The following is a 12,593-nucleotide window of genomic DNA, read 5'->3' on the forward strand; positions in this document are numbered from 1 at the left end:
TGTAATTCTTATTTCAGATATGGCAAAACGTCACTTTGTTTCTCTGTGTATATATATATATATATATATATGGATAGAGAGAAGAGGAGGAGGAGAAGAAGAAGAAGAAGAGAGAGAGAGATATATATATATATATATATATCAATATATATTGCAGAGATATTAATGTTGCTTTATGAAAACACGCAGCTCTACGCGGAGGAGGGGAACTGGTTTTCTCTGAATGCAGGCATATTTTTGATCCGCAACTGCAAATGGTCCCACGAGTTCTTGAGTTTGTGGAGGACATTGGGGCTAAGGGAGATGGGGCAAGAGGCGAAGAGGGCCTTCAACGAGGATCTCAAGAACAGGCCGTCCGATCTGAGGGCGGACGACCAGAGCGCCCTCGTCTACCTCCTACGGAAGACCAGAAATGTGACGGAGGAGAGGATTCACATGGAGGCTGCCTACTTCTTGCATGGATACTGGGAGCTCATGGTGGATAGGTACGAGGAAATGTTGGAAAAGGGGAGGTGGGTCATGCGAGGAGACGACCAGTGGCCCCTCACCACCCACTTCTGTGGCTGCAGCTTCTGTGGCAGCCAACCTGTCGCTCCACGCTGCCTTGGTGGTTTTAAGCGAGCTTACAACTTCGCCGACAACCAGTTCCTCCTCGCTATCCAGGCCGAACTCCACCACCCCGACCTCAATACCTCCTCCCTAACCGCCACCACCCCAACCAACAACCTCTAAAACCATGTAAAAGTCACATGTACCATAGGTCCATATGGAAACTTGCATCGATAAAATTTGCCTACACCAAGCGCTTCATCTCGAATGTAGCTTCAATTTGTCCACATAATCCAAAATCGAAGTACATCCAAATTTTATTTGGGTAGGGTTGCTACTTTGTCTAATGGAACTCTGAATTTTGCTTCAATGACCATCACTCACACACCCCAAATACCTCTAGAGATTGTTGCCCTTCTAAACACTTATTTGCCACTCTACTTCTTGAAATAGCTCCAACTTTAAGCAAATTATCCACCACAAAATGAGGAATCAACCCTACAATTTTACCACCATGGCACTATGGATATAATTTTGAATGCTAGCTATTTCCAAAATTTCAAGGGTTCAAGGTGAAAGAATAATGAAAAAAACACCATGCTCAAGACAAGTTTGCATGCTACACTAGTAAACATGTGCTTGATCCTATATTTGTTGTCTCTAGGAGTAAACAACTATGAGGATGATGTAATGGACCCCATATCTAGATGTGATATACAAATTACCTTTTGTCTAATGAAAGTACCTAATTTTCTTACAAAAAAAATAATAATTAGAAAAGATAAATAAGCTCCATTGAATTTTTTGGCTCCATTATTTTGAAGGACCACTAGAGTGATAGTTTTAAATTACTTTGAAGAGGATTCTATTCCCTTATCCTATTTCCACTAGAGAGTAAAACAATTGTTACACTTCTAATTTACTAGCTAACTACAATGATAAATACAAATAAGTGAGTTGTCAAGAAAGCATAGGAATTCCTCAAGCATCACTTAAGGTTATTTTTTTTAAAAGTTGTACACAATACATAGCTAGCCTACGGATTAAAGGATGGTAATAGCTTAACCACGAAGGTAACGTCAAACGTAGGAGAAAAAAATACATCTTCGAAGTTCTATTAGACGTTAGAAATTTAGTTCTTATTTTCAAAGTAGTCTATTCACCTATAGTATGCCCATCTTGATCTTGGAATTAGAATGTTTCCAATTCTACCATTGGCAAACATTAGTAAGCATAGGAGCTAGAGAACAGTGATAATGGATTTCATGCTCTTAGCATAATACGCTATACAAATGTGTAGCCTATGATACGCTATACAAATGTGTAGCCTATGTAAGGTTTTGAGCTACATGCTTGCTAGATGTCAACTTGCTCGACATATAAACAATTTAAATAGTCTAAAGGTTTGGAAGTTTACTTTCGTATTATGTTATTAACCATGTCTTAGTTTTAAATTTTCCATACAAATAATTGTCAAAATCGACCAACTTGCTCATGAAACCTAAACTGACTATAATAATGATATTCTAAAATATTAATAAAAATCTAGTTTTCTTTACATATCTAAGCATGTTAATTTTTAATGGGAAGTAGGTACGGCTCGCTATAAGACAACAACCCAACCTTCCCTCATTAATAAGATAAGGCAACCCTAATCCAAAGCTTAATCTTCAGAGATGGTGGGTGTCCAAGCACTATTCATAGCGTAAAAATACTATAAGGGCGACCCCATGATTTGGTTACCCAATTCAGCCTCAGCCCCAGGGGATTCACTCTTAGAAAACTTATGATATCACGTGAGTGCACAAGAGGGGGGTTTTTTGAAATGAGGCATGAGCTTATAAGGTAGGGTTAAGGCCATGCATTTAGGTGAATACTAAATCTTAAATTTAAGTTAGGGGGAGGGGGCCTTGGGGGGGGGGGGGAAGCAGGGGGGTATAGCAACATTAAGGATATGTCATAAATTTATGTTAGGGGAAGGGAGGGGGGGTATAGCAACATTAAGGATGTGTCATAAGTACTTTTAATCAACATAGTTGTACAAAACTCTTGCAATGTTTTGGTACGTTCCAGTAATACTTTTAGCAATGAAATCCTTTGAGCACATAAGCATTCCAAAAACCATTCACTTGTACTACATTGGCGATTCCAAGTAGTTTAATTAATTATGTTAGTTTGTTATCACTTAGAAGTTGAGAAAACTTTGCGTGGAATCGAACATCATCATAGGGAATGTTTTTTATAAAATCCATGCTTTTAAGGTAGTTATATTTTTGCATCAATTCTATCTTGCAAAAAATCCATTTGTGCTACTTGATTGAGGTATATATACATGAAGTTATAGGTATTAGGTCAATTGAGGGATCAAGTATGCTATCAATATCAATATTTATATGATTTCTAGAACCACAACCCATCATGTTGCATTCATCATAGGATTTGCCAGCATAAGCATGGTAAGGAAGCACTAAGATACCTTCAAAAAATCCAATGTGAGGTAATTTATCAAGATGTAGTCATCTTTACTTGAATCTTGAAAGTATGTGGTAGCATAGGAGCAATTGACCAAGGGGAAATATATGTGTTGAAGTTGTCAATAATTGATGGGAAAAGCTATCATGCTTGTTGCAACTACTTTGATGGATATATATGCCAGATGTGGTAGATTCGCCAAAAGCACACACGAATTGGAGGCATGCCCAACATGGGCATGGTGAGAAACCACTAAATTGTCTCCAAATAGACATCTATCCAAACATAATCACCTTTGTTAGCATGCTGAAATCCTATGATTACATTGGTGTCAGAAGCCCTCATTCGCAGTCGTTGGAAATTAATGCTACATCATTAGTTTCTATATACTTTGGAAATTTCTTGGGAAGATTTTTTGCACACCATGTGCCTGTTATGTCATGGTTTCACATCACTTTCATGGTGCATGTATGGTAATGATCTTATGATATCAAGAAATGATTACAACATGCTTTAATAATGATTCAAGGAGGTTGTGGTGATTTACAATGATGATTTCCTAGTACTTAACATCTATTTCTTTGGTAGCATGCATGAAGTAATTATGTTCGCTCAATAAGGTTCAAAGCATAATCACTACTATATATGGGGGTCATAGCACCTTTCGTATGGAATTAACATACCAAAGTCACAACCATGTATGGTAGTACTTGGTAGACAATTCCAAGAAGCATACAATATGCAAAACGTCAAAGAAGCAATGCATTGCCCTTTATGTACTACATGAAATTCTGTGTTAAAAACATTCAACATAGAAAAAATAGGCTTATTAATGCTAAGTTTTGTTGCTAAGCGACTCTGTAGTCACAAATGTCACTAAAAAGCGTAGTCACAAATGTCACTAGGTGATGAAAATAATATTTCTTTTTTTCTTAGCACATGGAATCATGTTCTTTATCTTTCTCCCATTCTTTTAGTTCTCTCTCTCTCTCTCTCTCTCTCTCTCTCTCTCTCTCTCTCTCTCTCTCTCTCTCTCTCTCTCTCTCTCTCTCTCTCTCTCTCTCTCTCTCTCTCTCTCTACTATTTCAATATGTTATACATAGGGAATGTTCTCGATGCATGCAATTTTGTGATGAGGTTTACACATTATCTTTACGCTTTGACATCACTTGGCATAGTTAATTTACTATTTGAGGATTTAATAGATACATTTTTTATTGGTTGATTAATTTTTAGTATTAAACTAATGAAAACTATGAGAGGATGTAATGACTTTAATTTTTATCTCTTGAGTACTTGGTATTTCTAAATATTTTATTTTAATAAATCTACTTTTTTTCAATACTTGGTAGTTTAAGATTATTTTACACCACTGATGAAAAGTAGCTGAGATAACTCAAAATTAGAGAGAGAGAGAGAGAGAGAGAGAGAGAGAGAGAGAGAGAGAGAGTTTAGTAGTAAAAACAAAAATGCAACCCACTAGTATAAAAATAAGCACGGGAGGGAGGAAGGGAGAAGGACTGTTGAGAAAGATTAAAGAAACATCTTAAATGATTTTCAAAAATGTGTTTTCATATTATTTGAAAATAGTAAGAGATGAATAAAAAGTATCCAAACTTCCACGATCATGCATCAACTTTAAAGGTAGAGTGTCCAACACCAAACTAAGTGGTGTCAACAAGGTTATAACTGTCACCACAATCTAGCATATAGGGTAAGAAAATTGGTTAACAAATGGTTGAATTTAAAAATTACAACTAAGGGGATATAGTGTGCTAATATATTAATGTTGACAAGATCTTTGGGAAAATAGAAAAGACCATAAAAAGTTAGAACCATGCTTATTAAAATTAATAAAAAAAAGTAATGAGTATTGAGCAACTTTAACTATTAGATTAGGTGGGGTAGTAGTGAGACCATCTTGAACAAATAGCATCTCAAGTAATTGGTTAGAGGTGTACCACACAAAGATTAACAACAAGACCCTTTGGAGTTTGGAAGTGATCATAAGGGGTAATTAACAAGGCTTGCTTATAAGCATAGGAAATTTATTTCAACCTTTGACATGAATAAAGCTTTCTATTAATAAAAGGGGTAATTAAGAAGGTCTACTATAAGCATGGGAAATGTATTTCAAACTTTTACATGAATAAAGCTTTCTATTAAAAAAAACCAAATATTGATTATTAGATAAACATGAAGTCAGATTGTAGCCTTTGGTAAAGAAAAGCTAATTAATGTTTCAGACTCACAAAATAGTTAAGAACAAGGGAGAGACAAACAACACAAATGACATTAGGAGAGAGGAAGGGAAATAAGTGTATCTATTGAATATAAGATTCTAAAAAGTGTTGTGTGAGTATGTGTGTGTGGAGAGCAATCTAATAATACTAGATTTGTGTGTGTGTGTGTGTGTGTGTACACGTGCGCATGTATGTGCATAGCAGTGTAGCTGGTGTGTTTGTTAGAAGCATTATACCTAGTGTGTTTGTTAGAAGCATTATACCTAGTGTGTTTGTTAGAAGCATTGTAATTAGTGAAAATTTAATTTAGGAAATATGAAACTAAAGGAGCATTAAAAAAATTAGAAAAATAGTAATGTGCTAGAAATTCTTAACTTTATAGAATGGGGTTCCACAACGAGGACCTAGATTTGATGCCTAGGGGCTACACCAGAGACGGCACACATCATGCATAGCTCCCCCTTCCCAATGGAAATACTTAATATTTTTTTAAACATAAAGCATAAAAAACTTAACAAAATAAGAACTAACTAAAAAGGGGTGACAGAGAAATAAAGACAAAGGTGCCAATTAGAAATAATAAGTAAGGGCTCTAGAGTTAGAGGTTACTAAATAATGAAGGGGAGAGAGAGAGAGAGAGAGAGAGAGAGAGAGAGAGAGAGAGAGAGAAGAATTTAGGTAGCATCTATAGGTGTATCACGTATGATAGTGTGTGTGTGTGTGTGTGTGTGTGTGTGTGTGTGTGTGTGTGTGTGTATGTGTGTGTGTGAGAGAGAGAGAGAGAGAGAGAGAGAGAGAGAGTACCCTCCTTTAGGGAGAGAAAAAAACATAGAGTTAAAAAACTTAGATTTAAGAAAGCTTATAGGCTATTATGTGAAAAAAATACAACATGGAATTCATAATGGGGTGTGTATGTTTTAAGTTTATTAGTTTGTATGTTTTTGAACGTGTGTGTAGGGGGGTCGTATGTGTGGGTGTGTGAGAGAGAAAGTTTATTAGTATTTATGTGTGTGTGTGTTAAACCTATTGGGAGGTAAAGGCTTGTATAGGTAAGCTACATTGTGGAAATCACAGCCGAGCTTCTTGAGAAAGATGTAGAGTACATGTTGTTTAGGTAGGTTTGGGTAGGAGATATGATAAGAACATCAGCAAAGTGCACAAAGAGGCTACTGGTTGTCAAGATTACAAAGAGGCTACTGGTTGTCAAGATTACAAAGATGCTACTGGAAAATCTAAGAGCCCTTGAGGTTTATATTAGCCATTTGAGAGAGAGAGAGAGAGAGAGAGAGAGAGAGAGAGAGAGAGAGAGAGAGAGAGAGAGAGCCTACTAGATATCAAGGTTACAAAGATGCTACTGGAAAATATGAGATCCCTTGAGGTATATATTAGCCATTTGAGAGAGAGAGAGAGAGAGAGAGAGAGAGAGAGAGATTATATATATATTCATATATTCACATATTTATATATATATATTCATATATTTATCTAATTATATTGATAAATTTGTACAATGAATGTATAAATATGTAGATGAATGTATAAATTTGTTTATTTTTATTTATAAATTTTTATAATGAATGTATAAATATGTAGATGAATAAGACAATTAGTAAAATTGTTAAAAATTGTTAATAGGTTAGTATACAACCTCATATAAAGTTTTTATATAGCTTGGGATATTGATAAGGAAACCCGTATTGGAGGTTGGGATAGTGGTTCTTGCAAGCCAATCTTTGGTTACAAGCTCTTGGTTTGAAAATTTTTTGAAGGTCAAAAGGAGGGAAATGGGGGTGGGATGAATATAATATCTAAGAACTCTTCATGTGATAATAAAATGGATTCTAGAAAGGGGGAAACCCCTATTTATTTGGGGGGTAGACAACTTCAATGAACCTATGAAGGGAGTGGGGAGGTGAAGGATAAGTTTGCCAAACCTAAAGGTAAGATGTGTAACCTTTGTCTCCCCTAGTGTTTTCTAATAACTCCTTCACACTACTGGAACAAGAGAATAGTTACCCTTCCATCCCTTCAGCTAGTCCATCATCAGTTGGAGTTAGTCTCATAGAGAAAGATATAGAGAGTTAGCATAAAGCTCTAAAATGGTGCATCAAGATGAAGATGTGATCATGGTGCCTAACACTCAAAATTACAGAGAGGTGAGTCAATGAAAGGTTGCAACTGGAATGTGAAGGAGCTAAGATCTAAACATAAGTGTGGATTTTCAAGAGCATAATTCGTTTAGTAAAAAGGCTAAAACTAGCCTTCAAGGACCTTCACACCTTCTATTGGGGCATGGAAAATAGGTATAATGGAGAGTGATAAGCATGGTTAGTAAAAAAATGAACCAAGCTATGGTTGTAGCCAACCATCCTTATGGCAAGTTATTGGTGGTAGAGGTGACTTTGGAGGAGGAAATAATTTGGTTGCCCAATGTGTACTAAACTAAGAGACAAGCTATAGGATGGAGTGAATAATCAAAAGCCATAAACATTGGTTGGGTATTTCAATAGAAGGGTTAGAAAGGATCCTAATACTTGGGATAAATTTTCTCAAGAGATGCAAGGGCTAATTAGAAATAAAGGAAAAACCAAAGTAAGAGAAAGAAGGGAAAAACCAAAGTAAGAGAAAGAAGGGAAGTTCAAGCTAGGATAAGACTAGTTGTTGAATATGTTTCCACAAAGAGTCTCAATGGAGCAAGCAAGCTTGTTATAAAGGGACATATTAGAAGATGTGCATCTAGTTTCCTTCAAATGCATGGGGCAAGACAAAACCCTTGGTTGGGATGTTTTGATAGTGAAGATTTTTATAGAATTTTGGAAGAAGATGGGTGAGGTGGTATTAGGAGCTTCAAGCACCAAGGAAGTTTTGAGAAAGGTGTCAAGGACCTTATCCCCTAAGCAAGCTACATGCGAGCTTTGATTCCAATGGAGGCCATCCCCAAGCTCACAATGTTGTATAAAATATTGTCTATTAAGGTGATGCTAAATTAGAATGACTCCTATGTTGCAAAAATTAGTCTCTCCTAGACAGTATGAGTTCATTAAAGAAAGATCTACTATTTTGACAATGTATATTATGCCCTGCTAGGGAAGAAGAAACTGACTAAAGTCTCCAAGAAAAAGTGAGTGGTGATATAACTCTATCTTGAAAAAGCATATGACAGAGTTCATTGGGACTTCATCAATAAAGTCTTGTAGAAAATGGGGTTTGCGTTCTATGCCTTTCTATTAGCATCTATATCCTTTATCATGGAGCTGAATTCAAATTGCTACCCAATGGCTTTATTGTTGGTTCTTTCACCTTATAAAGATCTATTAAGCAAGGGCACCCCCCCTTACCCCCCTACTATTTGATATGGCCTCCCACCCTCTCCTTCTTTCCTTCTAGATTGTTATGGTGGAGTGTAGATTTTAGGGCTCCAAATAGCCAACCATAAGTAGTTAATAATCCAAGGTTTTGTTGATGGACCTCAACCTAGATCTTGATTCAATGATTTGTTGAATGCTTTGGTCTAAATGCAATTTATAATTAAATCTAGGATTAAAGGCTCAAAATAGCCAACCATGAGTAGTTAATCCAATGTTTTGCACCGATGATTCTCTCTTATTCCTAGAAGCTAACTTGAGAAGGGCCTTGATCTTGACTCAATGCTTGACTGAATGCTTCAAGCTAAATGCAATATAGTCAAATCTATGATGATCAGCCTCACTAAAGGATGATATATTTGACCTAAAGAGATGGGGCTATAAATTGATTGGAAGAGGTAAGATCTTTAAACACCTTGGATGCCCCATAGTTGGCTAATTGATAAGATTGAGGAAAAGTTAAGGATATGGACTCTATATTTTCTTCCCTTTCCACTCTAGGTTGATCATTGTTTATCAACTGTATTCCCTTCGCTTACATACACTTACTTCTACACACCATTTGTGGATTTTAAAAAATGACACCATAGTGACATACTAGAACTTGTTTCATTTTCTAACTTTCTTTGGATCGTCAGTTTTTCATTACGTTTGCCCATGCAACGAGATTGAATTTTCTTTTGGGCTTTTGTACCCTGTGTCACACATATGGGTTTTGTGGTTTGTGTGGTGGCTTTTGAGGTGGATGTTGCTGCATCATTTGTAGCTTTTGGCTCTTTTGGGTTAACGTCCCCCACAGGATCTTTTCCCTATCCTTGGTTTCGATAGTTTGTTGTCCCTTGTTTTTCTTGGGTTTAGAAGGTTTGTTTTCTCTTTTGGGTTTTGCTTTAAAGCATGTTATTCTACCCATGTTGAGGTATTATCTTTTGAATTCTTTTTGTCTATTTCTCATGCCTTAGCTTGTAGGTGTGTAAGCACATTCAAGGGTATTGTGTGGACAATTGCCCATTTTATACACTTAAGATGTTAAGAGTTGTATTTTGTGAGACAAGTTGCATTGTAAGGTTCCTCCTCAGTCCTAAAATATGTATTTATAACCTCTCTTAGTCCCCTATAATCATCCCCTATTTCAGAATGCAAGAAAACATTATTTTTCTTTGTTTGGTCTAAAGAGAGAAAACATTGTTTTTCTTTGTTTGGTCTAAAGAGAAAAAATATTCTACAGAGAGGTAATACACAGTTTTGAGATATTTTTGGATATAAAGTTATCCCTTTTATTTAATATGAACTCCCTTGAAACAGAAGTTCAAAAAGATTTTTTCAATGTGCATTAGAAATTAATTGAATATGTGTATTAGAGACCTTAGCCTAAGGGTCCACATTTTCAAAAAAAATTGATTAAGGTCCAAATAGTGTTCAAAAGGGCCAATAGGATTAATCCAAGTGTTTCAATAAGAAAAGTGCAAAGAATAAAAGAAAATCTCCCAAAAATCAGTAAATTCTCACATAAGATGAAGAGTTAACTAAGTACTGGGTTTATTAGTTTTAAAAAATAGGTTTATTAGTTTAAAAAATGAAATTTTGACACCTCAGTAAGGAGGGAGGGGGCTCATGAAGGAGGCACCTATTTCACATTATTACTCCATATTTTTAATTCAAAAAAATTGAGATATTTCATCTCTCCTCTTTCAAACTGGATCAAAAAGTGAGCCAAACTTGTCCAAAACTTGTCCAAAATGGATCAAACTGAAGGTGGAAGCCTCTAGATCCCAGTTGGACTTGGTTGGTGGCCTCCCTCACCTTTAAATAGACCCTCATTCCTTTGTATTTTCATCTTTTTATATTTATATGCCAATATAATCTTCAAATTAGTGTATTTACATGCCAATATAATCTTCAAATTAGTGTATTTACATGCCAAAATAATCTTCAAATTAGTGTAATTTCATTATCCCTTTATTTTGCCTCTTCTTGGGAAGCTTTGGAGCTTCATTAATCTTCATCATCTCTTGGAGATTACCCTCTACATCTTGGTGGCCAAGCTTTCTCTTGTGGGCTTCACTTCTCTCTAAAGAATCAAGCTGCCAATATAATCTTCAAATTAGTGTATTTACATACCAATATAGTCTTCAAATTAGTGTAATTTTATTATCCCTCTATTTTGCCTCTTCTTAGGAAGCTTTGGAGCTTCATTAATCTTCATCCTCTCTTGGAGATTACCCTCTACATCTTGGTCGCCAAGCTTTCTCTTATGGGCTTCACTTCTCTCTAAAGAATCAAGCCAAAACCCGAGGGTAAGCCTAAATCAATGGTGTTTTTCTATCTTTCTCAATGGTAATCTTCTTCCCAACCTCTCTAATGCTTGGGAAGCATTTTAATCAATGGTTTCTTTTCTAAAAACCAAGCTTCTAGTGATTCATATTGTTTAAATGGTTTAATTCTAATCTTTATGCTTAAATATAATGTTTTGATTAGTAAATCTCTTTTTTAGAAAGATTACTCATCTTTATGGTTGAATCCTTCTTGGAAGGATGGATCTTAGTTAATCTCATTTTCTTAAACAAAACTCTAGGAGCTTGACAAGCTAGAGAAGAAGATTAAGCATATTTATGATTTTTAATCTAGTTAAAAATGAGGATTAATTCCTTTAAGCTTGTTTATGATTAAGAAAATTCATATTAATTCCATGAAAGAGAGTTATGCTAACATTTTTGTAAGTATTTTCATATAAGAATGATAAATGGGTATTTTAAAGAATAATAAAGAGATTTAAATATAACTATGCTTAGGTATGCATAATACATTTTTAGTTTAAAAAGAGGAAGTCTCACCATATTTCATAATTATGTATAGATATTTAGCAGTAGAATTTTGAGAATTCTTAGAAAATGCAGCGAAGCTATGGCAAAAAAAAAATTAAAAATGAATTTAATTCTATGCATAAATTTGATAATGCAAAAAGAGGAATTCTCATCATATTCTATGCATAAGCATTTTAATGCTAAAAGAAGGATTTTGTTACATTTTTTGAAAATACTTTTATAGTATTTATGCATAAATATTTAAATGGAGAAAAGAGGAATTTTTGTTATAACTATTTTTATATGTGCGTGCATAAAAATTTAAATGCAAAAAGAGGAATTTTCATCATATTCTAAGTACAAACATTTGAAATATCAAAAGAGAAATAATTGTCATATTTCAAAATAGGTATATTCATGGTATGTATATACATGGGTATTTTTAATTATTTATCAAAAAGAGGAATTTTCATTGTACCTTTAATTAAGAAAATGCATAAATTAACTTTGGTGTCAAAAGAGAAGGTTTCATCATATTTTACATAGATAATTTAGGGAATGTTGATGTCGAGGTTCAAAATGGAGAAAGGAATATTTTAGAATATTTCTATAAGAATAAAATGATGTAAGCATATTTTATCAGTTGGAAAAAGAATTATCCTTATTCCATTATTCACGAATAGAATCATTCATAATTCTATTATGTCCAAGAAAGAATGAATTTTTCTATTTTTGGATTTTTACCCTTTACGATTGGAAATCAAAGTTGTTTTATCAGATAAATAGGAGAAAAATATTTAGGAAATAAATCTATGATTAAATCCGAGTAATTCAGGGTAGACCATAACCACGTGAGAAAGGTGGGTTAGTAAGATACATGCCCATCTATTAAATCAGAAACTAAGCCAAGTCTTGTGACCATTTCCATTTCTTCAGTACGAAGAATGGATAATTGGATGACTTAGAGAAGTCTTCCCTAAGACCAAAACCATCTAGAAATAGTTAGAAATTCATTTGTAATTGATGGATGGATCATTGAGATACGAGATTCGTTATTTTCATTAAGAAAGCCTGGGTTGAAAATATGGGAGTCCCAAACTCAATGGGAAATTCTTACTTGCATAGAAACTCTGTTTTTTTTAAGGACTATCTTAAGCCAAAAT

General features: G+C 34.7%; 1 protein-coding gene across 1 annotated transcript in view; it reads left to right on the forward strand.

The window, feature by feature from the left end:
* The window catches only part of LOC147610203 (putative xyloglucan 6-xylosyltransferase 3), a 2,219-nt gene extending 1,276 nt beyond the window's left edge, over positions 1 to 943 (forward strand). Inside the window, exon 2 of the mRNA XM_086786485.1 lies at positions 190 to 943. Coding sequence (XP_086642611.1) covers positions 190 to 732 — 543 coding nt within the window. The 3' untranslated portion in view covers positions 733 to 943. The remainder of the gene's footprint in view (positions 1 to 189) is intronic.
* Positions 944 to 12,593: the final 11,650 nt, after the last annotated feature.

This window comes from Cibotium barometz, chromosome 49 (genome assembly GCF_041138505.1).
Source record: "Cibotium barometz isolate CiBa-2024 chromosome 49, ASM4113850v1, whole genome shotgun sequence".
In the NCBI taxonomy this organism is placed as follows: Eukaryota; Viridiplantae; Streptophyta; class Polypodiopsida; order Cyatheales; family Cibotiaceae; genus Cibotium; species Cibotium barometz.